The 25,782-nt window shown below is 50.1% G+C and overlaps 9 protein-coding genes across 9 annotated transcripts; 7 read left to right on the top strand and 2 right to left on the bottom strand.

Moving 5' to 3' along the window:
• Positions 1 to 330: 330 nt before the first annotated feature.
• HO133_006869 (uncharacterized protein) lies at positions 331 to 993 on the top strand (the record flags this gene model as incomplete). Its single annotated transcript, XM_037297765.1, has 2 exons — positions 331 to 367; positions 395 to 993. The coding sequence occupies 2 exons, from the start codon at positions 331 to 333 to the stop codon at positions 991 to 993; spliced, it is 636 nt and encodes a 211-aa protein (XP_037146966.1).
• A 605-nt stretch (positions 994 to 1,598) lies between these two features.
• HO133_006870 (uncharacterized protein) lies at positions 1,599 to 2,896 on the top strand (the record flags this gene model as incomplete). Its single annotated transcript, XM_037297766.1, has 4 exons — positions 1,599 to 1,601; positions 1,743 to 2,205; positions 2,268 to 2,312; positions 2,367 to 2,896. The coding sequence occupies 4 exons, from the start codon at positions 1,599 to 1,601 to the stop codon at positions 2,894 to 2,896; spliced, it is 1,041 nt and encodes a 346-aa protein (XP_037146967.1).
• Positions 2,897 to 4,366: 1,470 nt separating this feature from the next.
• On the top strand, positions 4,367 to 5,607 carry HO133_006871 (uncharacterized protein; the record flags this gene model as incomplete). The annotated part of the gene is made up of 3 exons (XM_037297767.1): positions 4,367 to 4,841; positions 4,927 to 5,003; positions 5,089 to 5,607. The coding sequence occupies 3 exons, from the start codon at positions 4,367 to 4,369 to the stop codon at positions 5,605 to 5,607; spliced, it is 1,071 nt and encodes a 356-aa protein (XP_037146968.1).
• A 1,260-nt stretch (positions 5,608 to 6,867) lies between these two features.
• Positions 6,868 to 9,294, bottom strand: HO133_006872 (uncharacterized protein; the record flags this gene model as incomplete). The annotated part of the gene is made up of 2 exons (XM_037297768.1): positions 6,868 to 7,478; positions 7,701 to 9,294. The coding sequence occupies 2 exons, from the start codon at positions 9,292 to 9,294 to the stop codon at positions 6,868 to 6,870; spliced, it is 2,205 nt and encodes a 734-aa protein (XP_037146969.1).
• Positions 9,295 to 9,860: 566 nt separating this feature from the next.
• HO133_006873 (uncharacterized protein) lies at positions 9,861 to 11,084 on the top strand (the record flags this gene model as incomplete). Its single annotated transcript, XM_037297769.1, has 3 exons — positions 9,861 to 10,260; positions 10,342 to 10,355; positions 10,455 to 11,084. The coding sequence occupies 3 exons, from the start codon at positions 9,861 to 9,863 to the stop codon at positions 11,082 to 11,084; spliced, it is 1,044 nt and encodes a 347-aa protein (XP_037146970.1).
• A 3,203-nt stretch (positions 11,085 to 14,287) lies between these two features.
• Positions 14,288 to 16,077, top strand: HO133_006874 (uncharacterized protein; the record flags this gene model as incomplete). Its single annotated transcript, XM_037297770.1, has 6 exons — positions 14,288 to 14,452; positions 14,503 to 14,539; positions 14,602 to 14,672; positions 14,730 to 15,109; positions 15,195 to 15,705; positions 15,880 to 16,077. 6 exons carry the CDS (start codon positions 14,288 to 14,290, stop codon positions 16,075 to 16,077), a joined length of 1,362 nt encoding a protein of 453 aa, XP_037146971.1.
• A 346-nt stretch (positions 16,078 to 16,423) lies between these two features.
• HO133_006875 (uncharacterized protein) lies at positions 16,424 to 17,510 on the top strand (the record flags this gene model as incomplete). Its single annotated transcript, XM_037297771.1, has 2 exons — positions 16,424 to 16,589; positions 16,666 to 17,510. 2 exons carry the CDS (start codon positions 16,424 to 16,426, stop codon positions 17,508 to 17,510), a joined length of 1,011 nt encoding a protein of 336 aa, XP_037146972.1.
• A 534-nt stretch (positions 17,511 to 18,044) lies between these two features.
• On the bottom strand, positions 18,045 to 18,701 carry HO133_006876 (uncharacterized protein; the record flags this gene model as incomplete). The annotated part of the gene is made up of 1 exon (XM_037297772.1): positions 18,045 to 18,701. The coding sequence occupies one exon, from the start codon at positions 18,699 to 18,701 to the stop codon at positions 18,045 to 18,047; it is 657 nt and encodes a 218-aa protein (XP_037146973.1).
• A 2,496-nt stretch (positions 18,702 to 21,197) lies between these two features.
• HO133_006877 (uncharacterized protein) lies at positions 21,198 to 22,465 on the top strand (the record flags this gene model as incomplete). The annotated part of the gene is made up of 3 exons (XM_037297773.1): positions 21,198 to 21,825; positions 21,881 to 21,956; positions 22,417 to 22,465. 3 exons carry the CDS (start codon positions 21,198 to 21,200, stop codon positions 22,463 to 22,465), a joined length of 753 nt encoding a protein of 250 aa, XP_037146974.1.
• Between the last annotated feature and the right edge of the window lie 3,317 nt (positions 22,466 to 25,782).

Consider the following 25,782-nt stretch of genomic DNA (forward strand, 5'->3'; position numbering starts at 1 on the left):
AAACACTCGTGAGATTTGGTGTTTCTTTTTTCCATTTCTTGAACGGAGGGTATTTTAGACTTTAGCTTAGGGACATGATCGGTCTATAATTCAGTCTCGGTACAAAAAGTGCCGTAAACGCCAAGGATTTGCATAAAATGGTACAGTCACATAACTTAATCATTACCGACGTCATCAGCCCTATACTTTTTCTCACATCTGTAAAGTAATGTAGGCATGGTCCATCCTTGAGTATGTGACCGGGTACACCCAAAAATAAGATATCTTATACATCACGTCCAAGTTGTAATAATATTGCACCCGAAGTAAAGCCAAGACAATAAACCCATCATGACGATTTCGGAGAACAAGGAAAGAATGCTCCAGGGTGAGCTCTACCATTGCTGGACTCCAGAGCTCATCCGGGAACGTGAGCGCTGCAGAGACGCATGTCAACGTCTCCTTGATGCTCGGGAACCATCTCGTCGAAGACAAGTCGAGCTCTGGCGTGATATCAATGGTGACTCTTCACCAATGCCGTCCCCACTTCCAGACCCGGAAGAAGATACTGCTCTCTTTGAAGATGATCCTCGAGTTGATGCTCCTATCCACATTGATTATGGAACCAATATCCGTCTAGGATCCAATGTTCAGCTCAATTACAACTGTACCATCATTGATACCTGCCTTGTCTCTATCGGATCTCGAACTCTGGTTGCGCCAAATGTCTCCTTCTACAGTGGAACACATCCACTTGACCCGCAGCTACGCAATGGGACCCGAGGTCCGGAGACGGGCAAGGAGATCCATGTGGGAGAGGATTGCTGGATCGGCGGCGGTGCTATCATCTTGCCAGGTGTGACCATTGGAAGAGGTTCCACCGTGGGAGCGGGCAGCGTGGTGACGAAAGATGTACCACCATTCCATGTGGTGGCTGGCAATCCTGCCAGGATCATTCGCAAAATTGAAACAACAATGTCCAAGGAGTTGTCCGAGTCTGACAGAAAAGACTGATGCAGAAGGGTCTCGTATATCATGGAAATAAGGGCCTACAAGGTGCAAGGTGCAAAGAGCAAGACAATATTTATGTGGCATTACTATTTTTATTTACATATCAGCTTTGGACTGGTCACAAAGAGATTGGGCCTACCGTAATGTATGTAATTTATGTAATGTATGCAACCCAATCATTACTTAGCCAACGAAATGCCTGCGACGCCACCAGTTAATAATCATGCATTATCATAATGCATCGATGTCGAGCCCTAGGTACTTTACGTCTGGACCCTTGGACCCTTGGACCCCTGGACCCCTGGACCCTGAAAGACCCTGAAAGACCCTGAAAGACCCTGAAAAAACAATATCGCCGCACTATATCAGAATCCAGGATGCCGACTTCGCCGACACAAGAACTTCTACCACATATATATATTCACGTATGAAAATCCTAATATCACTTCGCCTTTTTCTCACCAATCAAAATCACCAATCACAATAGACCATAGCAAAGAAAGGAATCATGGTCAGCACAGTGCTGTCTTGATAACTCCGATGCCAGACTCATACAATTCCCCAATAGTCTCTTTCCTACGTGATCAGACCAAGGAGAGCGAGCCATCATGGTGAGTCCAATACGAAACACCCGAATCTTACCCTCCCCAACAATGATTCGCAGTCGCTTATCCATCACTCTTCCATAGCCAAACTTCCTTGGTCTCTGTTCTGAGGTTCGCTGCCTCATCTACACCTACCTCTTCCCACAGCCTAGCCATGAAATCCTCGCCTTATCAAGAGAAGCCAAACACGATTACTCCAAGGGGGCGCCTAGCAGCTGGTACGCAGACTCACTTCAAGAAGGTCTCGTCTATGGCAGCCACAGGGCCAGAACTGCTCCAACAAATGCATCTTTCCTCCGCACCTGCCGCCTCATAAACACCGAGGCCACCCCCATCTTCTATGGCGCAAACAAGATCATTGTATACGCCGAGGATAACAACGACATCTTCTACTGGTTACTTGATATCGGTGAGCGCAACAGAAGAGCCATACGTCACCTCGAAATCGGCTGGGCCTACGGTGTCAGTATCGAGTCTGGGAGAGGCAACATACACGGCATCCTAGAGAAGATTGAAGATATGGGGGAATCGGAAGATGACGAAATTCGAGAGCACCGGCAACAATTGATCGACATGGTGAAGCGACTTGAGAAAAAGACCATCCGCCTCAGTAAATGAATTTCCCCCAGCTCCCTTAATAGATAAGTTCTGCTGACCATTCATTGCTCACAGTTGTCCGCACCCTCCACCTCCTTGTCACCAACCAAGGCCTCCAATGTAATCTGCCAATCCCCAACCCTTTCATTCAGCCATCCTAACTTCCTCCAACAGCCCTTTCAGTCTACCTCCCTGGCGTCGACGGTGGCGACATTTGGGACCTTCCCAACCCAAATTTCTACTTCGCCGAAGAACTCTTTTCAAACTCCACCACAAGTGTACACGCTTGCATCCCCGAAGCCCTGGCAAGAATGATCGGCATCAAGACCCTCACTATTGGCTACACCAAAGACATCGAACTAGCCGAGGAAATCGCCAGGGCCACAGGAGCGAAACAGTTGTTAATCGAAACGATGCCGGAGGGCAACACGTTAATGTTGAGTGCAGCAGAGCAGGCCGAATGGGCAAGCAGAGGTTGGAGTTTAGAAGGCAGGACGGCGAAGAAGGCGCTGAAACCAAATACTGTCGAGGATTACTCGGGGAATGGGACCGAGGAGGAGAGGAAGAATGAGGTGCAGAAAGGATACATAAGCGAGGGATATGCCGAGGGTGGGAGATTGAAGGCAAGCATGCTCCATGATATGGGGAGTGAAGAGTCTAGTGAAGTGATTGATGACTCGAGTTCGGGCCAGGACTACGATTGAGCGAGGGAAAAAAGGAAGGAGCGAAGTGAGGAAATGGATGATGATACAAACACAAGGAGAGAGCTTCGGAGGCGTAAAGTGGATGGCGAGACGAACGAACGAACGAACGAGCAGGCTGCTTAAGCATACGGAGAGCACTAGGGGTTTCCCGTGGTGGATGTGATATCCTCTCCGATTACAAGCTTTTTTTGCTGCTTCTCGGCTTATGTACGTCTCTGTTCTACAGTTGCAGCTCAGCGCGATGTGTAGCAGAACACGAAGCTAGGACGATAGGTGATCTTTTGGTGACAATTCAACTCAACTCTGCATATTCTGGACGAGAAAGGATGCACTGAGAACAAGTTGCGACCTAACTGCTCGACCTACAACATCACTAAGGCGCAGACCATGATTTGATGGCTTGACCTGCCGTTCCTTGGCCACTACTACTTCTTGCCTCTTTCCATCGTCGGATGACGTTGATCCTCTGGGCGAACAAGTGAGGCGAAGATCATGTCAGTGGTTACGAGCGTGGTTTCCGGCATTCGTTGTTCAGGCCAGTTCGTCCAGCTCCTCCAGCTCCTCTATGTTTTCAATGCACCCATACAACGGTAGACTCTACGGCCACTAGGACATGGGCAGAGGATTTCATAAATGGCGCTCTCATTGCAGAAACCTTTCAAAGTGCCATGAGTCGCATGCCTCATCCCACAAGCGTTACGAGCCGTTCGACTCAACACGACACGTCGCAAAAGCAGCCTCGATCGCACTGGGCTACGTCAAGGAGCGACATGCAAAACGAGATAGACGAGAATGGGGAGCATAGGCATCATTGAGGCTCGGTGAGCAGTCAGTGGCTCCCTCAACACAAACTCCACCAGCTCTGGAGATCAAAGAATCTCCTACACGTTGTACCCACTCAAGCCTTGCTCTGGTTACCAAAATGTTCTCGTGTGGATGATTTTCCTGACCACGCAATCTTCTGCCTCAAACGCTCTCTTCGCTTTTACGTCCTGATTGATATATATAACATATTCCTTCTCAATTGTCGCTTTCACGATTTACTGAAATCTGGCCCTTTCCAAACCAATCCATTTGACTGGTGCTTTATGTGACCATCCTATACGGATAGCGATTCATCGTACATAAACAGCTCTCCTGCTTCGGGTTCATCTGCAGAGTCTAGCTGATACAAGCATCTGACAACCCTACTCCATTCACACAGTCAAATTTTCTGACTGAGATTGTCCGCTGGTTGACGATTGGACAATACTGATTTCAAAGGTAACAGCTATGGCGAAAGGGGCTGAGGACGTCTCATACCTTCTCAAATGAAGATCACTCTACTCACCAATTTGCTCACTATCAGTCTTTCATCGGCCACGCTCAAGGTTGTGAAGTGTTAACAATATGAAAGCGCTTGGCAAGTGAACTTAAAAGACGCAGCTTGCTCATCCTTACAGATTCATCTGATCAACCTCCACAGCAAAGATGCAGGACGACGCCATCACCGGCATCCTCTACGTTGCGTTTGGCTTAGTCGCTCTCGTCACGCTCGGCAAGCACGACGTCCCCAACATCCGCCAACACCCCGACAACTCAGCCGTACGCGTCGCCGTCGCTCTCAACGCGCCCGACGACGGTCCCACCCAAGCCGACGGGACGTATCCGGCCATCCTCGCGTACAACGAAGTGGGCGACTATATCGGATGGTCGGACTGGCAACACAGACCGCACATCAAGTCCGGCGGCTTCCACGATGTGATCATCGAGCAGCAGAAGGGCCCGGGCCAGCAAGCTACGTATTTGCAACTCTTCGCTGGAACGGATGCGGTTTGTATTGCGTACATATCGCAAACGTGGGCTGATGGGACGACGCGGGGGTGGTTGGGCGACATGGGACGTGCGTGTGGGAGGCCTTATTACTATTCCCATATTTTCGTCGGTAACGATGGTCATGTGCCTGGTGAGTTGGTTCCCAGGGTTTCAAACAAAGCCCATTACCATCGTGATACTCGAATCCAACAGCTCACATCAAACCCCTTCCTCAGATTGCATATGGATGGACGCCGACCACAGCGACGACCCAGACCATGACAAACCAGCAGCGCTCCAGATCCACATGCAGGTAAGCCAGACCACCAGCCAACCCCTTCCCCCCCCCCCTTTTTCAAAGTCCCGCCCACCCACCGCTAAACTCTTCCCTTCCCCAGGAGTACACCAACCTAACCACAGCCTACAGCCGCGACCCCGCCCACTACTGCGACGAAGAATGCATCATCTTCCACCGCGACCCCACCAAACACCTCGACTTCAAAAAACACCCGCCCAAAGAGGACCGCCTCTTCCGCGGCAACCACCCCCCGGGCGGACCCTGCTGCATGGACGACGACGGGTACGCGAAGATCAAGACGAAGCGCCAGCGGCAGCAGCAGCCCCGCAACCGGCGCTCGCCCGCCCTCGCCGCCCGGCTCGTTTCGAGCCCGCACGGCAAACACAGCGCGACGGACCTGTGCGGCAGCGAGCTGTCGCACGGGCCGGACTTTGTGTCCTGGTCCGAGCGCGTGTTTTGCGACATGGGGACGAAGGTTTCGTGGCCGCTGTGCGGGAGCGGTGGGAGTGTGGGAGGGGAGGAGGGGGAGGGGGAGTGTTATGAGTGGGAGACGCATTCGTTGGTCACGGGCGGGCGGAAGGTGGCGAGGGATTATGCGACGGTGGAGGAGTGGGAGTGAAGCCCCGGGGAAAGGGGGGGTGGGTGGGTTTTCTTTGGGTGAAGACGTCGTTTGCGATTTCCGTCTCCCTTCTTTCTTTCTTCCTTTCATTCTTTTCCTATCAGCGGCCAGATCGTGCACTTTTTCTGCAGAGTTGATCGAGGGCTGGTTTAGGCACGGACAAACGCACTGCTACGACTGCTTGTCGGTTTTTTCAGGTTTTGGTCCAGGAGAATTCACTCGGGATGCGCGTCTGATCTATTCGATTCGGAGTAGCTCGCAGTTCCCATATAGTAATAGTATACCCATGATTCTTGCTGCGCTAAGATGTTCTGTAGTCCCAGTAGTATGTGTATACTCATCACCTCCCCACTTCCTTTCATGATTCTCCACTCGCAACATCCTCGTGACCGAGGCATACATCCCGCCGTATTCGTACATCATGGCATACACCCAACCTACCTCTCTACTCCTAGACAGTGCGAAGCTGGCTCAAATCCTCAAAACAATCTCGCTCCCCGCTTTCAATCCTTACTTAAGCCGTCCATAGCCCCTGCCCTAGAAAAGTCAAAGAAAGGAGTAAGACTCGAAAGCATATCTACCTATCTTCGTGACGTGGTCCTTGATGCTGAGCTGAGAAGGGGTTACGACAGTACGGTAGTATGCTCCATCTGTATTATGCCGACGGATGGGTCTCAGAGCTAGGTAATCTAACGTACCTGACTCAGGAGTCAGGTGCCGCGAGGAGCTTCGTGGGCGAGGTTTTGGGAGTAGGTCAAAGATCACTCGGATAGTGGCATGGGATTTGAAGTGCATGCACGTAGACCGTGGGAACTTTGCGGGTCATTGGTGGATTTGAAATGGGGATGGGGTCGTCTTTAGGTGTTTGTTGGGGATTTGTTCCGGTCACATGCGAGGCATTGAGTAGATTTGATCTCTTATCTGTATAGCTCATTCAAGAGCCGCGCTATAGAGGTAAACCAGTACGGAGATGATTGAATCATGTTGGAGCCGCTTTGGCTGATAAAGATGCGCATGATCCACCTAAGTCAGGACATCAAGCAAGTTGATGGTTACATGAACCACGGTAAAATCCTGCTTTCTTCCCACAGACCTGCGATTGCCTGCAGCTGCAGGGAAAGGTACCACGCGAATGATGACGGGTTGAGTCCAACAGCGTTGACAGTTTCGTCAAAGCCTGTATAATTGGAATGAGTGGGCAAACCCGCAGCGGCACGAGAGCGAGAGCTTGACAGCCAATGCATCTCTCTGCCTGGTCCTTCAGAGGCTACGAATGAAGAATTGACGTGGCATACCTTGTCCTGGACGTGGAACGGCGTATGGTGAGGAATTCCAGTCAGTGGGCAGATGGCTCCGGTTTCGAAGTGGGTAGTTATCTCTGCTTTGTGTCGCGCGCCTTGTTTGCTTTCTAGCATACGATGATGGCCCACCCGTAAGCATTTCGTCAGCTCCCCTCTTTCTTCTTCGCGGATGACGTTGCGGACTAGAGAGTCGCTTGACGGCCGTTTCAAGGCCATCCAGTCGTCTCTGAATCGATGTGAGTTCTGAAGGTTGATTTTGCACAAGACCCAACTCCTGAGTGTGTTCACTACCTTCAGCCTTGACGTGCGGCTCATGTTGTGAACTCGCTGGCATCGACGTGTGTCTCAGAGGATGATGTTCTCGCACAGGGCCAAAATTTTGGAGCGACACATCTTTTTCGACCTTGACCTCTCCTTCATTATGTGGCGTGATTGGCATTGAGTTTGGCGATGGTAGGTTGAGGGCCGCTGCCTGGCTCTGTGGTTCTGGTGCTCGTTCCTCATGCTCTGCCTTCCCTATTTGCGAGGAAGGATCAGTGTAGCGAAGTCTCTGCTTGTGAGCTTCCCTGGCTGGACACGTTGCGGCCTTAGCTTCATGTGAGCCTTGGCAGTTGGCACATAGTATGATGTTGGAAGTGCATGCCGACGTAGCATGCTGCGACGCACACCTCCCGCATCGGTTGGCAGAGGAACAGCATAATCTATGGTGACCAAAGGCTTGACATCTTCCGCACCGGAGAATTTGCAGATCAACGGGGTGACATTTGTAGTGCTTGCCGCGAACAAATATACCAGAACGGAGGACCTCGTCAGCTTGCTGGGCGGTACGAAATTTGATGACCAGGCTGCTTTCCTTTTTGTATCCCTGGCACCAACGAATGTTGTGGATGTCATCGACACAGCGCAGAGACACCACGACGCGTGAATTTTCCTCTAGGAGCTCTCTGATCGCCTTGGCTTTGTGTTTCCTTGTCCGCATATCCAGACTGTCAACGCTGATTCGAGCTGTTTCAACGGCGTAAGATTTGGCCGGCGCAGATATGCTCCTCTCGAACTCAAGGTCCCAGCCTCGTATTCTGCTAAGTCGCTCCATGTCCTCTTTTGATCCCGCGTGAGCGAGCACCTCGACATTGCCTATATCTAATAACATAGCTTCGGTGAAACGTATGGAGTCTGGGACATCGTGCCCTAAAGACCTCATGGTGTCAAGCGAGCTAGACAGCCTCAGTAGTATACCGTCAGAACCCATGTCGTTCAAGTGGTTGACAGTTGCCTGATTTTCGATGTTGAACGTGATGAGAGAGGACGCGTCTGGGTCTCCCACCTCCTGCTCCGTCTCCGGACCTTGCTGGAATTGTTCATTGTGTTCAATTCGTGTTTGGTTGTCTGCTTGATCGTTAGGCCGTAGGGCCAGATCACTTGGATCGTTGACCAAAGTGTCTGCATGCATAAGGTCTACACCTGAGTCGTCTTCCTCCATCAACTCGTCTACCACGTGCAACATAGCAGAACCCTTCAGTTGCTCGCTCTCAAAATCTTGCAGCTGCAGACGGATGTGTTCGCATTGAGCTTCGATGTTCTTGAACATCCTCAAGAGATCCTCGCCATCGTCTGTCTCCACTCCGCTGTCTATCCAGTCCGGGTGGACTCGCACCTCTTCGACTCCGGGTTGGTTGCCCATGATCTCCAAGATGCCACCACCACCCGCGACGCTTGCCTTGTCCCCTTCTTTTGTCTGCCTAAGCCCATCACGATTCTTCCTTTTCCTCCCTTTCTTCTTGGGTCGGTCGATGGCAATGGCTGCCGGTGTAGTATCCCGCCCCTTTTCGCGAGACAAGTCTGCTTGCCCAGCTCCTTCGCGGGTATCATCCCCATTGCTCAGCGCCACTGGCCGCACTGCTTCGCTTTGCCGACTACAGGAGTCTCGGGTTACGAGTGTTGGCTCGAGTTCTGGGCTGGGCTCCGTAAAATTGTTCGCTCCACGCTCGTCCCTTCCAGTCGTCGTCTTGGGATGGGCTTGACTACCCTCGGCATTGAGCTTTGTAACGAACTCTTGGAAGGACTTGCGGATGTCGTGATATTGCCGTAGAGGTATCCTATCTCTCGCTCGCTCGGCAGCTTCGACAGTGATGTGCTTGAGTATGAGAGCGCCAATGAGGGTTCTGTCCGCTTCAGAATCTTCGTAGGGGTACTCCGGGTCGGACAAGGCTTTGAGAATTCCTGTAAAAATATCTGTCTGCAAGGATGAGGGGAGTCTGTGATGCTTGGATACGCTGAGCTTCACACATGCGTCCAGAGCATCGAAGTCGGCTTCGAGACTGGCTGCGTGATCAAGGGCATCTTGAGAAGGGTGTGGGTGGATATGGGGCCAATTGAGTTGAAGCATTGCGTGCAGAGTCTCGGGAGAGATGTCACAAGCCTTGCGGCTCAGATTGAATGGTTGTCCAGGACTTTTATGTCATTGAGCAGAGTACCTATTGAGATTTGAGAGTATACTTGTAGGTATTAACATTTTACTAGACGCGTTCTCTAACGTGTAACCTCCGAGATTTAAACCCGAGCGCGGAAGCCCTCCGCACTGATCTATACCCGATATGGTAAGCTCGTGCGTTGGGATAGCGTCTGAGGATTGAGGCAAGCCGAAGTTCAGTTCCAAGCTTCTATATCAGGAAGTTATGGCCGGGAGAAAAGGAGAAAAGACGGACCAACCGAGGTTCGAATATTTGAGGGGCAGATATTCAATCAGCAAAGTACATATATATATCCAAGTCTGCCTTAGCATTCATTCCACATTCTCTGCTCGTCAATCTCCCAAATCCTTCACAATTCCCCTCCTCTCCCATCTCTCACCCAGGTCACCCACGAGGAATACCCTCCGACACCCTTCTCTCAATCACATACCCAATTGAACAAACCCAGTAAAGCTCGCTCGCACGCACTGTGACTACAACAATGGCGACCACGCAAACTGTCGTCCTGGCCGAGCGCCCCAAAGCCGACGTCCAACCTGGGAAGACATTCCAAATGCAACCCCAGAAGAAACTCAACAAAGACGACCTCAAGGAAGGCCAAGCCTTGGTCGAGATCATCTATCTGTCTCTTGACCCTGCCATGCGAGGCTGGCTCAACGATACCCGCTCCTACGTGCCCCCCGTCCCCATTGGCGGCGTCATGCGCGGCGCGGTTATTGCGAGAGTTGTTGCGTCCAAATCTAGCAAATATGAAGTTGGATGTCATGTTTATGCTGCCTGTGGGTGGAGAGAGCAGGCGGTGGTGGAGGACAAGGATGGGGATGTGCAGAGGTTGGATGTGCCCAAGGGTGGGAGGTTGACTGATGCTTTGGGTGTCCTGGGTATGTTATTCTATGCTATCATCACAGCACGTGATATTATGTGAAACAGAGAATAGGAGCTCAAATTTCGGAACATCATAGGAATGACAGGCTTAGTGAGTATATTTCCGAGTCATCCTCCTCCGATGCGTATCATTCTGCCTGTCCCACACCTGTGTCTTGGAGAATCGATACTGACCCTGAACTGTAATTAGACAGCCTACTTCGGTCTCATCGATGTCGGTAAAGTCAAAAGCGGCGATTTCGTCGTCGTCTCCGGCGCTGCGGGCGCAACAGGAAGCGTGGTCTGCCAGATCGCCAAGCTTAAAGGCGCGACCGTGCTGGGTCTGGCTGGTAGTGATGACAAAGTCGAGTGGCTGAGGGACTTGGGCTGTGATGATGCCCTCAACTACAAGGACGCGGATTTCGCCACCAAATTTCGAACCAGCACCAAGGGTTTCATCGATGTCTTCTTCGACAACGTCGGCGGTGATATTCTTGACTTGGCGCTCTCGAGAGCAAAGCCCCATTCCAGATTCGTGATCTGTGGCGCCATCAGTCAGTACAATAGCACTGAGCCGAAGGGGCCGAAGAATTATCTGATGATCATATCCATGCGGATTCGCATGGAGGGATTTATTGTATTTGATTATAAGGATCAGTATCCAGCTGCGCGACAAGAGCTCTCCAACTGGCTCGCTGAAGGCAAGATTCAAAGGAAGGAAACGATTGTGAAGGGAGGGTTGGGAGTGGCTGAGAGGGCATTATTGGGGTTATATGAGGGGACGAATACGGGGAAATTGCTTGTCGAGGTTCAAAGTGAGGCGGGGGGGAGCAAGTTGTGAGGAGCGCAGGTGGTGAGGAACGAGGGATTACCTCGGAAGCCACGGAAAGGAGGTAAACGTGGGATGCATATCATGATAGGTTGTTCATTTCCGCCAACTTTGAGGCAGGCTTGTACTCCAAATCAAATAGCGCTTTCTGCCGACGATGGAAACGATGACGATGTTACCTTTTTCAATGGCGTTGGGCTGTGCTAGGGATTATTGATTAAACGCTACTTCCCAGTATGCTCCAAAAACACAAAACTTATTTACGGAGTAGCTACTGAATTGAGGGAATGCGGAAGAATCGGAGACACCAGAACCGTCGACTTTGGGAGCCATGTCAAAGACACGACAACATCTACAAAAGAGATACGCACCCGAAGAGCCTTTCCCCAACAAATGCATATGTCGTAAACTCTAGGCTCTTATTCAATCTATCCGCATCCGACATATGGAATATCGTAGGCTTTGAGCCCGTTGCCTTATGCACAAGCTCTGATGTCTGTCTAATGAAGAAGCATGCAATTACCAGAAAACTGGGATACGATGGGGTACCACAATGCCGAAGATGCCTGGAGACAATAATGATATGAAGTGAAAAACAAATTCGACTCAGCTTCGGCAATGCCATTTGTGACGCCCTTTGCAATCTGAGCTCGGAGATTTGCGGGAAGGTTAATGGCTCTGGACACGCTGGCTTTCATAGTGTTGTGAACATTGTCAAAGCCGGCCTTCAGACTCGCTGAGTGATCGGAGACGGTCTTTGGGCGATGCCGGCCGGTATCAGGCCATTGACTGTCATTCATCACGGGCAAAGGCGGTGAGCGAGTGCCCAGTGTGTTGCATATGTGGTGGCTAATGTGTGGACTTCAAAGGGAAGTCGCCTTCAGGAACACATCTTTACGGGAGCGCGATATATTGCTAGCGCTGTAGGAAACGCGTTCTCCTCCCTTACTTAACCTTTCTGATCGTCATTGTAAACAAGGAAATCATACAGAACCGAACAGCATCTCTGCGGGCACATCGTCTACCATAGTGAATCAACACGCTAGAGTATGTTGTAAGCACAAGGGAAATTGTCATCATTCATTTTTTTCTGCTTGCAAATGAAGCACCTCGCTCTGCGGTACCCCGTCAGCCCTACACCCTCAAGACCCTTGATCATGCTTTGCCACTCGATGGTCCACTTCATACCTTGGTAGTCTCTGAACATAACCTCATAGCCTGGAAAAGTCGATCTCAGGAGAGGTATAGACATGCTTGTCGGCATCATCTAAGGAAAGGATGTGTTGCGTCACTCCACTACTTGTTTTCATTCAACATTCCTTTCACCACGTACACCGAGCCCGGTTTGCGCTGTTCCATCAAGAAACTTCGCAAAACTAAGCATTATAACGAGCCCGCGGTGGAGAATAGACCAAGCTTCTGTGAAAACCTGACAATCTATCCACAAAATCGCTGGAAGGCTTCGATGGATCTTTCCATTTCCACTCATCTGCATCGGCGTCATCATAAATTTCTCACTTTTGCCACTCCGCAATCGTTCTTTAGTAGATTCGCTCAACCTGATACCCGTCCAAACCTTTTCTATCCTCTGCGGCCGGCCAAGCTGTGGCAGAAAGAGCCTGTTAGCAAAACAGAAGGAGCTTGCTATTACGCGGGCGGAAATAGAGGAAAGGAGTATCCTTGGGAGTATGTCGATATACGGTCGGGAGAAAGACAGAGGCTTTTCAACTTCAAGGTGGCCCAGGCAATTTCATGTCGACAAGTGGGCTTTCTGAACTCCGGTCGACTGCAACAATTTGCTGCGTAAACCCTTTCGTTTGAAAACTTACCAACAAAGACCAAGTCGCCGGCGATTGCAGCGGATATTCAAAACGCAGACGGGTGCGATATCAAATCCTGGCTTGAAGGGGGAGAAAGTGGGCACACTCAATTCCGCGCTTGCCTTTTGATTCCAACGAATATTGGCACTCTTCCGAGTGCGAAACTTGTGCCGTTAGCGCAATGATTCAAGAACCAATCGTCGAGGGTTTTGGGTTACACTGTAATTCCTGGCTTAGATGAATGTGCCGGCGAAGACGATCTTTGCTCCATTGCCCCGAAAGGATCTCAAGAATCAGTTCACACAGCAGAGGCTGCTTAGAAATAAGGAGCTCTGGTCAATACTGTCGAAGCGCGCCTAATAAAGGGACCCAAGCAGTTTCAGTCGAAGAATACACAGCCACACACACTTGGAGAATTCTACCAAGGTACCTAATTCCTCACGCGGCACAACGGCAAGATGCGAACCTTTCTATGATCAGAGCTGGATGGCCAAGGTGATAGGTAAGTATACAACGCCAAGGCAAGACTAAATGAGGGTGTACGGCTAACATGCGTCTAATGCAAGTCAGGCAGCGGATAGAGTATAGTACCTATGCAGTATGCACACGCCGCTCGCTACGCTTATCTTTTGTTGGTTCTTCCCGAGTCTCGCCGGACCACTCCGCCCCTATTTCCAACCGCCCCTCTCATCTACCCGTGTCTTCACTTCAAGACCTTTGTTAAAAATTGCTTGCGCTGTAACGAGAGATCTTCGTTTGGACAGCCATAGTTCATGCATCCTCGGCGACTGTGCTCCCGGGCACCGTCCGGGCTTCCCCTCTCATAGTTACCGTGTATCTTATTTGTGCCTTTCTCCTAAGTCCGGTTGACGTGCTTATGAGGCAAAGCACGTTTCAATGCTCAGCTCTCACGTTACGTGTCTACATGCATGACGTTGACACCAGCATGAAACGGCAGAAGACGTGCTCGCCGCAGGAGACGTTCTTTTTTGTCCTCTATTTTATGATTATTAAGTATCTCTTCCTTTCCCCGTTTCGGAAATGTTTGCGCTGTGCGGCGAGGGTGGGCGGAAGATATTTTGAAACCACCTATTGTGCTCTTGGAAGTCTGGGAAACAAGCAGAGCGTCGAGAAAAGGGGGAGGGGGGGGTACATAGTAATAAGATCTTTCATGGCAACTTGATTTCCTTTTCCTGCTGTCTCTATCCGTCCTCCGTTTCCTGAAAACGTCTCGAGCCTTTCATTTGACGCTTTCTAAACACTCGATCCCCATTCGTTTAATCTACCTACCTTACCTTAACTTCCTCAACCTCCATATTTAATTCGTCACGATAGTATCGCCGGCTTTTCTGTTCATTACAATAAATATTCGAAGTATCTGCGAAGATCCCAAAAATGTCGGACAACCAAAGCCTCGGCGCTGCATACTACGTCAAGCATATCACCGTCCTTTCAGTATTCTCCGGTCTCGCAGCCGTTGCAGTTGTTTTACGATTTTGGGCGAGAAGAATCCAGAAGATGTCGCTGGAGTTGAATGATTATCTTATTGTGCCTGGCCTGGTATGAGCTAGGCTTCCGGATATTAGCATTCGTCCATCTAATTGCATTAGGTCTGTGCTTTAGGGGAGACCGCCGTGAACATATATGGTAAGCCCCTTCCAGAAGCGATACAAAATAATTCTCGCCAGCGTTTGACTAAGAATTTCCAGGGTGTTGCTTTGGCACGGCCAAAGAGATGAGTCAAGAGGATATAATGAAAGCAATCATCTTTTCACAAAAGGTAGGACCTTTCCTCTTGCCTTCAACACCACATTCATGCTGACACGTACATCACCAGAGCCAATTCATGTGCCCAATTATCTGGGTCGCCTCCGTCACATTCATCCGCGCCTCAATCGTCTTCCTCTATATCCGCATCTTCCCAACCCGCATCTTCCGCATAGTCTGCTACCTTGTCCTCGCAGTCAATCTTTGCTTCTTCGTCGGTACCATCCTTGCAGATTGCCTTATCTGCCAACCTATATCCTATCGATGGGATCGCACGGTTGGAGGTACAGGATCTTGCGGAGATCAGAAGTCTCTAGACCTCTTCATTGGGATTTTCAATCTTTTTCTCGATGTTACGGCCGTGGTGCTGCCGATGCCGATCCTTTGGGGTTTGAAAATGGCCGTAGGGAAAAAAGTGATGTTGAGTGGCATGTTTGGTATGGGTACTGCGTACGTTCTTCCCATTCGCCAGCCAGTATCCTCTACTACCGACATGAAGCGCTTCGGGACTGTGCTGATTAGCATGATGCTACAGCATCTGCGCCATTACTCTCTACCGAATCTACGACACAAGTACTATTGCAGTCTCCAACGCACAAGAAGCCTACGCTGTCATCGCCATGCTCACCTCCCTCGAAGCCCTCCTCGGCGTCATCAACGCCTGCCTCCCCGTACTCAAACCCATCTTCAACAAGATGCGCGGCACTGCACCCAAAAGAGGCGACCGCTCCGGCGTCAGCGAAATCCTCAAATCGGGCACGATACCTATCTTCATACGCGTGAGCCAGATGTGGCCTCTCACATCTCGGAGGGGAAAAACTTCGTCGAGTGATGCGACTTTGACAGAGACTTCCGGGTGGTATGGGGAGAAGGGGAACGGCAAATCTGGTCCGGAGGGTGGAAAGGGGGCAAGTGTGACGACGAAAGAAATTAGTCCACCGATAACGCAGAAGGCGGATAGGGTGCTGGGGATTACGACGCAAGCAATCCATGTAAGGAGAGATGTGGATGTGGAGAGTGTGGCGAGTCGGGATGAGAGGGGCCTGGTTTGTGAAGGGTGGGAAGGGAGGCAGGAAAGGTGGTAAGGGGTATTCGCACTTTGGACTTGGTTTTCCACGAGTGTTGCTTGGGGTACGCTCACGGGAATATGATATTCGCTAATGTTGACATACGAAGGGATTAATACGTCCATACTGCCATACTTTTCGAACTCAAGCCAGCCAAATACGCTTCGAGCTGCTGATGGGCAGATAGGAACGAAAGGTATAAAGGGCCCAACCGTGACACAACCGTCTCCTTCTCCTGGTGCGGCCAATGCGCTGCCTTCGTCCCCAGATAACAGATCCGCTTCAAAGATGTCACAACATCTGGCCCACGGTAACCAGCAAAGGCAGGCACCAGTCTTGTTTGTTCTTTGACTTTTTGCACATAACGGTCAAAGAACAATGCGGCGATGACTTTCCACGTATTGTACATATGCTCTCCACTCCTTCTACTGCTCGCTAAAGCTACTCAGAGCCGTTCTCATGATTACCACTCTTGGCTGTCTCTTTGGACAAGTCGACAACTGGACGCACCCCTTTTATGCGTACATGCGTCTGTTTCGCTAACCCTAATTGGGTAGGTCCTATTGGTAACGCTAGCGCTCTCGCGCTCTAGCGCTTACAGATTCTTGGTATACCGAGTCGTCTCCTTGTATCTCCTGATTCAATCCTTGATACATTTCCAACATTCTGTCTTTAAATGCAGTCACGATTATAAAACATGGAAACGATTACTTACTCTCGTGTCGGCTCTCTCGACATAAAACTCGATCTCTATATACCACCAGAACCGAAGCAAGGACTCGTACCAGCTCTTGTGCACTTCCATGGTGGCGGCATGATCGCAGGGTGCCGCAAGACCCTCTTCTTCCAGCACTGGCTCAAAGGCATGGCTCACAATCTCCATCTGCAGAAAGGAAGAAGTGAATGAATGAGTGAACACCACACTGACACCAACCGCAGATGCAATGCTAGAGCACGGCATCCTCTTCATCAGCGCAGACCATCGCCTCCTGTACCCCTCTACCGCTTTCGACATCATCGCCGATGTTAAGAGCCTCTTTGCCTTCCTCGCTTCTCCCAGCTTCTCCGAGACGCATCTCCCATCAGGAGTCACCCTCGACGCCAGCCGCATAGCCGTCTCGGGCGAGTCGGGCGGAGGCTATGCGACCCGCGCTGCTGGAATCGTTGCCGAACCAAAGCCGAAAGCGTTACTCCTGCAGTATGCCCAGGGCGGCCAACTCTTGGATGACCACTGGCTCGCTGTCAAAGACCGCGATGTACCAGACCCCGAAGGTGGAATCGTCACCAAGGAGTCTGTTGCACATCTTCTCAACGACACACAGGAGCCTGTCTCCGATGACCCGATGCCATTCCTCGGTGATGACGCACCGAACGGTGACAGTGGGAGGACAAAGCTCTTGCTCTGGTGGTGGCGCACCGGTGGATTCGTCGACGTCGTACTGGGCGTCAACGGGATGTCCAAATTCCTGAGAGGTCTAACCTTGGCTCAGCGGGAAGGTTTCCTCCCCGAAGCCCTGCGCAAGGTGATCTTGCAGACCCAGCTCACGGAGAAGTTCCCGCCGACTTTCTTGCTCCACGGCAAAGACGATAAGCTTGTGCTACCGGCCGAGTCACAGCTCACGTACAATCGATTGACGGAGTTGGGCGTGGAGGTTGAGCTGCACATGCTCGAGGGCGCTGGTCATACGTTGATCGATGAGAAGAATCCACCGAACCTTGCGGCTGGGGCTAAAGACGCACAGCAAAAGGCGGTGGAGTTCTTGGTGCACAAGTTGAAGGGATAGCGTCTTATGTATGTAGACCGGATGTCGTTTTCACGAATTTCAATCAAGGGGCGCCTGGGTTCCGACGGTCAACATACAATCAAGTCTTATAAACTGCACTTACACGATACCCCTGAAATGACCTTCACTGAAGCGTATGCGGAGACATACCTTGCGTCTTTCGTTTCCTAGACCGCACTTACAGACAGCGAGCGTCAAGTGGTCCAGGAGGGCAAGACGACGCTGGAGTTGGGATGTTAGCCACCTTCGAGTCAGAACGAGGGTAACGACGGACCTTGTGATATATTCTGGCGTTTCGAGTAAGTCCTGCAAAAGCCTCCTCACTTTAGTCGGCACGCGATCGTCTTTCTTTGGAGTGACCAGAGTTGATGGGCCTGAGGATCCATCCTCGAGAAAGTTCTTGCCCTCCCCATTCCGTGCGTCTTGTTTCTGAGAACGCCGGGGAAGATGATTACATACCTTGACAATCTTGATCGCTGTTTTGCCCTGATCCTTGAAACATAAGGAACACCGGAGCTCCAATGACTCGCCTATTCAGGGCTCGTCTTCGTGTTCGGCACCAGTCTCACTTGATAAAGCAGAGGACAAGTCTTGACAGCAGCTGGAGTTGGAGCATTTGGCCAGTCCAACTTCATCAAGTTGGTCGAAGTGCGCTTGGGCCTGTTGTATGCTCCATGCTGGTGGTCTTTCTTCGGATCTCTGCGTCTCTATCGGGGTCTTCATTCCATGATTGCATATCAGACGAAGTTCATTGACCCACTTCAATGCGTTGAAAAAGGTGGCGCCGTGAATGTCCTGGCCGGCAGTTTGGAGGTTGTTCAAAGTCATAGCTTTGACTCTTTGATAATCTTCCCACTCTTGCTCGTGGAATGCTAGATCGACAAGGTTATCTCTTCGAGGAGGTAAATCGATGGTGTTCTTGGGGCGTCGCAGGGAAAGACGGTTCACAAGGGTTTTCAATTTTGCAACTGAATCTGGATCGGACCTTGCTTTCCAATTTTGGGCGACCTGGCTGTTGAACACCTTCCGGTTGTCGAACGGGGAGCACCGGAGGAACTTGAACAAGCTGACAAGATCCGTGAGGCGATTTTGAATGGGTGTACCGCTTACAGCCCATCGTCTCTCTGCTTGAAGGGCACAAATCGGGTTTGCAAAGAATTTGGTCGGTTCACGGATAATGTGGGCTACCATGTCAGCGTGACGTGTACAACTTTCGTTCCTTTACACACCTTCGTCTCACTATCTCCAATTTGCCCTTCTAAAAAGGTACTCGCAGTTGCTGTCTCGCAAAAGGACGACATTTCAGTCCGCCGGCTTCCACGATGTCCCGCATGCCTTCAAGACTTGCGAGATGGTGAATGCATGAGATGTCCAAAGGCTCGGCAGCGTACATATTCCGACTGCTTTGAGGGCTAGTTCATGCCTGGGGTATTTTGACATTATGATACCTAGCAAATTTTGCAGTAAGAGATATAAAAGTCGCCGAAATTTGCCATAGTAAGTCATCTTCTAACATATTCTGAGCGGATCCGGCGACCTAGAGAGTCAAGCTTCATGGCTGCAGAGTTTTGGTCATTAATACCACCAACACGAAGTCAACTTTTTTTGAATAAGAATATCTCCACATCAGCGGCGATCAGCGGTAGGATACCTCGTCGACTTCCGCCACTTACCCAGACAGTCTTAGCAAGAATTCACGCAAAGGCGGCCCAGTCGCCTCCTGTCAGATTAGACAGTATTCGCTGTTCTACACGCTACTTCAGCCTGCAGAGCCAGTTATGTCTATACTCATTTCCTTGCGGATCACAATTCCCACATTCGTTGCAATATCCTGGACCTGGAGCAGTCGTCGAGATGGAATGCTGAAATCGCATCAATAAAGTATCCAACGCAAAAAAGCGCGCAAATTGGCCTATGGCAAGTCCGGTGAGGTTAATTTCGGTCAGGTGGACCTCGAGCCTTAATATCTACTACTGTAGGTTTTAAAAGTGCCTATTGGCGGTACTTTCCGGCCTTCTGTGAGAGAGTAGAGGGAAGCTACAGCCCCTGCGCACACTGTTGTTAGAGGTATCTAGTTCGTATTAGGTTCGATTCCTAATGGCGCTGGTACAATGGTGTTGCGATGCTTCTTATTTTCTGGCAGCGCCATTAGCTTTAAATTTTTGAAGTTTTTAACCGTGAACAGCCGTTGGTTTGAATTCCCCCGGTGCTTTCATGCCCGGAAAATGTTCGTTGATTGGCTTACTCGTTGAAAAGGTGAATTCTTGTGGTGTGCAAGATGCTCATAGGTATTGCTTGCTATGAAATTTCTATGTATGTAACGGAGCTAGCCTTATGTAGCCTAGCAAATAGCTACTTCTCTGGAAGTGGCCATTGCCACTCCCACACCGTCCGGGGCGGACGCCTGTTGGTTGTAGTCGTGTTGTTGGGGGTATTTAGTTTGTATTAGGTTCGATCTCTAATGGCGCTGGTGAAATGGTGTTGAGTGCTTCTTGTTTTCTCACACACACATATTCTAAAGCCTGGATTTAGTCGCGGTTAGTATGTAGTATACGAAATAAAATTGAAGATAACTATTTTAATTTGATACGGAATATTAATCTCGGCAAGAGGTTTACTGCGAGACTGAGGGTTTGTTCAGAGGCTGAACAAATCCCTTGATTTTCTCGATTTTCCCTCAACATTCAGGGTCTTTAATCTTAGTCTGTTCTTGATACGAGTGAGAGCTCGTATACGAATAATATAAAGTTCGAACTCCTTCACGAATCAGGGTCTTTCTATTCCATGGATAAAGCGTCTTATTTATAGATTTCAAAATCAATCATCATGATTTTCTATGACATTTGACGGACTATAATGGAAATTGTCTGAAACAGACTCTAAATTGCACTGCAATAATTTAAAACGTGCTTATTGTTTACTGTTGTAGGGGCCGAAAGTAGATTCACAGCCCCGAAACGACACCTAACAGATTAACCTTGGGGTGAGTTCTCGAAGACAGCCCTAAATTCACCCCTCTACCTACCTTATTCACCCACGCCTCAACGCACCGTGAACCTACCCCAAATCGAAACGTCGGATGAATAAGTACGGCGACGACGTGAAACCTGTGGATGATGGCGTTATCCATGGATGATATATGCGATTGGTGGAAATTCGTCTATGAGATGTACGCCACGATATCGTAAATGATACGTACCTATTGTCCGTGGATGGACATTTTATCCACGGATAGTAGTCTCCACCTATGATGCGGAGTACGCAGCTTTTGACGGCCGCCGGTTTGTTTCAAATTACGAACACTACCTAAAATTTTACGGTAGAAATAATGAACCCCACATCTTCAATCTTGTTATACGAATTTTCATCACTATGAGCCTTGCAAGGTACCTTGACCGTATATCAATCCGACGGGACAAGGGATATTTTTGAGCTATCGTCTCGTGTAACTGGGCCTCTCCTGAAATTGGTCTTTATCGTCCTCTACATAATCAACTCAATTGCTCCCATTTTTCTCTCTCGTCCTTCCCATCTAACAATCAAGTAAATACCGATTCCTCTTCCTCTCACATCGTGCGCTCACCTCAAAAAAAGTGTCATTGTGCATTTCCTCTATCCAGAAGACATATATTGATACGACGCTAGCGCTTTCCATCTCTTTCTGCCCAAGCCCAGAATACTGCAACGATGAAAAGCCTCTTTTCCATAGGCTCCGGTCTTGTGACTCTGCTCCTCGCCACCAATCCTACGAATGCAGAGATCCCAGTGTGGGAATTTGGGGAAGAGCCTGTTGGCTCCAAAACTTGCATAGGCTGTAAGCAATGCTACGTGGAATCCAATTTCGCTGAAATGCCTTTTGGCGTTACGATTGGTAACGCCAGTTGCGTAGATTTGAACGGGAGGATGGGCGCAGGGACAGAGTACGGGACGCTCATTGTGGACTTCAGCCCAACGGTTCCAGGAGCCACTGGCATGTATATGGATCTCTTCGACGGGACCTGGATAGGCGGCATCGCATGGAGCAAGGCCAACGGTGTTGAGACCAATATCACCCTGAAGGGTACTGGGCAATGGGGCTCCGCGAGTTACATAGGCGGTTGGTGTGTGGCAAACATAGTTCAGCATCAGAAGGTCAACGCCGCGGCGGACGCGACCGTTCCAGAGGGTCAGTATAGCTACGATATCGAACTCTTCGACAACGGCACTCCAAGGAATTGGATCGGCGGGACGAAAGGTGGACCGCTTTACGTGCAGGATGGGAAGACTCAGGGACTAGACAGCCTGCTCCCTCAAGTGTTCGAGATAACCTCCGGGAGTAAGTCCTTTCTAACTTTGTTCACCGCTTGAGATGGCTTTACTGACCTCTCCAGATGTGGATGACGACCCATATACTATGAGCTACAACAACCCATATTTGCCAAGCCCCTCCAACGAGGTCTGGTCTGCGTATGATTCAACCCATCAATGCGGTCTCCAAAATGTTCTTCCAAATGGAGGTCCTCATGGAGTGTGGGGTTATGCTAATGGCGCTCGGACGAACAACTGCGGATTCCCATGCTAGAAGGTGGAAAGGTGGAGGGTAGAATCATTTTGGATTCAGGTGACTGCCTCGGTGGTTTCTAGCACTCAGTGGAGTATCGCATCCCCCTAATCCGCAAGCAAATGGCTCCGGGATCGGATGGTGGCAAATGGTCGATTTTCAGACATCTTTGTATATTTACCCGAGCGAGAGTATACCCGCCGGTATTCTGTGTGCTCATGCTCTTCAATCAAGTCAATACTTTACCACAGCCCGCGTAGAGCTAGCCATACTTGTACGTTGCCAGTGGGCACAGTCTCCTGTTTCCGCTGCCAAGACCCGCTTCCTTCCCACAGAAGGTGACCTGATGTACTAAAACCAAAACAGTTCCACAAGGCAGTCAGTGCAATTCCTTGGTGCACGAACCACGTACTAGTACATCAAGTGCCAGGTGCAAACCGAAAAAGGGGGGATTTGAATTCAGAGCGGATATTCTCCCCCCGCCCGTGGCGATTCGGATTTGGCCCCCCAACATTCGGCGATGTCTGCCCATGCCGAACATGCTTCTCCTCGCCCATTATGATGACGATGACCAGGCGCAACAGGAATACCAGAATAGAGCTTCAGTCTGCAACCTCCCAAGATCACCGATACTTGAAGCCGTCATTGATTCTACTTTTTCGGCCCACAGACCAGCACCGAGAACGGAGAACGATGTGATATCTCCTCCCGCAGGTCCGCTGTTGAAGCTCTGCTGCGTAGAATGGGCGGCTTATGATTCTTGATAAAACATGACTCAGGAGGGAGGTAAATGACGGTCCTGCAAACTACCAATGGCGACCAATGACTCGCGGATCACAAGCCCATTCCAAAAGCACTTTTCATCGGCTTCTCTCTAGCTTCTTTGCTCGGTTTCAGCTTAAGGTAATAGAGGCAACGGGACTACTCCGGTAACATTGTGACATCTAATCGCCAAAGACCTTGTAAACACGGAACGCTCAATTCACCTTCGCTACCCAGGAATGACGGGCAACATCGCAAGGGCCCGAAAAATGGGTTTCCTCCTTGCCGTCTCTCCGCCGGTTGCCAGATTGACGAGTAGCAGCCACGCTTACTTTATGCCTGTTCATCTCGCGCCAAAGGACTGTGGCCTCTTGGCAGGGTGATTAACATCCTTATCCCCAACTCGCTCCCCGTACGTGTGCATTATCTTGAGGTCATTCTCGTCACCAAGACCCAATCTCTTGAAGCCAGCAGAGCGAATCAGGAACGTCAAAGTCGGGCCAAACTTATTGCCAAATCCTGTGTGAAGGCGCCATAGAGTAAGGAGGGGAAAAATGAGCATTTCCATGCCGGTGACAAGGTTGGGAATGTTAATCCAGCGATAACACAGTGAAAACGCGAATTCTTCTGTTCGAGTCGTAAACAACAGACCTGCATATCGCGAGCCTCAAGATCAGGCCCACGATGGCATTGAGATGGATCACCAGAGCTGCAAGGCCTATAGCGTGCTGATAGAATCCTTGCCTTGAAAATACGTTCATACAGGCATGGTTTAGCGAGCTTCGGGAAGTCTATGGAAGAAGGGTGATTGAGCCTCCAAGGAGCAAGTCCGAGCTTCGGCCATAAGACACCGAACCGAAGACAAATTCGCAAGGGGTATGTATGCTGTGAGGCGTGCCGTCTTCACCGAAAGCATGTTCCAAGAATTTGATGTCCCGATATAGGTTGTGGGCTTGTCGTATCTGAGGAAATCGCTGGAGATGGTGGAATGCTTTATTAGTTCGCGTTTTCGGCCGCCAAACCAAGGCTCCCACCGCCCGTTGTTGCAGCAGGTAAGGCTTTGATCCTTACCGTTTCAGTCGCGCAGCGAAAAAAAGCAAGTATTTGGTTGCACGACAAAACCAGGATATGAGGTCATCCGAAGCAGGAGTTCGGCAAAGGAAGAAGAAAGAGAAGTTGACTTGTACCGGATCGAACTATGGACCTTGTTAGGGAATGGCGCCTGTGGAAGACTCAGAAGGGCGAAAGAGAAGATGATCTTCCATGGCTTTTCGAAAATCTACTTGAGGCACTGCAGCAACGTTCTCTTCTGAATTATTGACGTTACCTGAAATTAGATTTGCATAATCCAAGATCGATTCTACAGAAACACAACGCTCTTTGACTACCGTTTCCGTCGACCTTGCTATTATTCGTCGTTCTATGCTCAGGTTACCTGATGTTTTGAAGGCGGATCTTGTGTCCGTGGCCCTCTTGCGGCGGCTGCTTGAACACTGTACTCTCTACCGCCGTACAACATCTCTGCTTCTCTCGTTGTCTACCCCCTCCCCCCTCGTTATCGCTTGCGACGGAAATTGTGTCATGCATTCGTCAAAGCCTAGAATCGACAGATCTGGCAATCATCCTTTACGCGTCTAAAGTCTGCCCAGTTCCACGAACGGGTTGGAAGCCGATGTAGATGGTTACCTATTCTACTACAAGAGGTTGAGACACCCGTCACTATTTACCAGTGAACTGGAGCACGTTCACAGATTTGTTACATACCCAGGGTGACTTACTGGCGCGCAGCGGTGGATTCGAATAAGTTCTCTCGGGGCCATGATGGTCCTGCGCCTTCGAATTCTTGCCAATTTCTGGGAATTGTTGGACAAAGGGGCTGCGATTGAAAGTCAAAATTTCACGTACGATTGAACGTAGGAACGCGGTCAGTAAAAGTGGAAGTATGAGGATTCGAAAATTCTCGGCTTTGCGTCATCTTTGGGTGTTTTCCATGATGGATTTGTTTCAGTAAAAGAGCTGTAGGGCGCAAGAAGTCCCTCATTGAGATTAGTTCTATCTTATTCCTAGCACGTGCCACACTTGACTGCTGGACAAGGCGTATCTATTTATTTGTCTCAACCGGTCAGGACTACTTCTTCAGCAGGTCGTCATTAGCCTGTAGGCGTATACCCTATTGGATAGGGCTTTAAGCCTAGTAAAAAGGGGCTGTACGCGTAGCAGCTGCCTATTATAAATCAGTGATTTAAAAGCGAGCCGAAAACTTGCTTATTCGGGTAACTTTTTTGCTAAGCCTGGCAGTAAGATTTCTGACTGTGCTACTTAATGCGTAATTCCTCTAAACCTGTCTAGTACGGGTTGGTGCAAAGGCAAAAATAGAACCTGGACCGCATCGCTCAGCAGGCCTCCTATTTCGACCCCATCTCTTCCCATCGTAACGGGTTGCTATAGAAAGGCATCGTACATCCATTGCTCTTTACCTCAAACAATCTCGGCTCTGACAAGGGTCTTTTCGACATGCGTCGCCGGGCTTTGGTAAATTCCTGCTGCTCACCGCCTTCCTGTTACCTCTCTCCCTACCCAATGCCTTCATTACTCCGGATCAGTACTCGTCAAAACACCTATTCCAGCAAAATTGGCCCCTCCGACCTGCCCACTGATCGTGTTGTTCTTGCATTGCTGCGTCCGTATCCTGTTGCCACCTCTTGTCTTGTCTTGACCCTCCACTGTAGCCCAGAGCCCGCTCTTTGGCGCCGCCTATGGCCAAGAATCGGTGTAGACGTGGAGGCTCGATGCCAGAAGAGGCGTTTTAACCGCGGACAGCATCGATGGAGTGAGTGGAGGCGTGGTGGATTCGCACCGCCCGTGCTGTCGTTCGAGCTCTGTATACGCTGGAGGCATGTTGGAAAGAGGTATGGTAACGGATACCATCGGCCGTGGAAGGGATCTTGTATGCGCCCAAATGCCCGTGAT

Source organism: Letharia lupina (assembly GCF_014066315.1).
Source record: "Letharia lupina isolate WasteWater1 chromosome Unknown contig_27, whole genome shotgun sequence".
NCBI classification, from domain to species: Eukaryota; Fungi; Ascomycota; class Lecanoromycetes; order Lecanorales; family Parmeliaceae; genus Letharia; species Letharia lupina.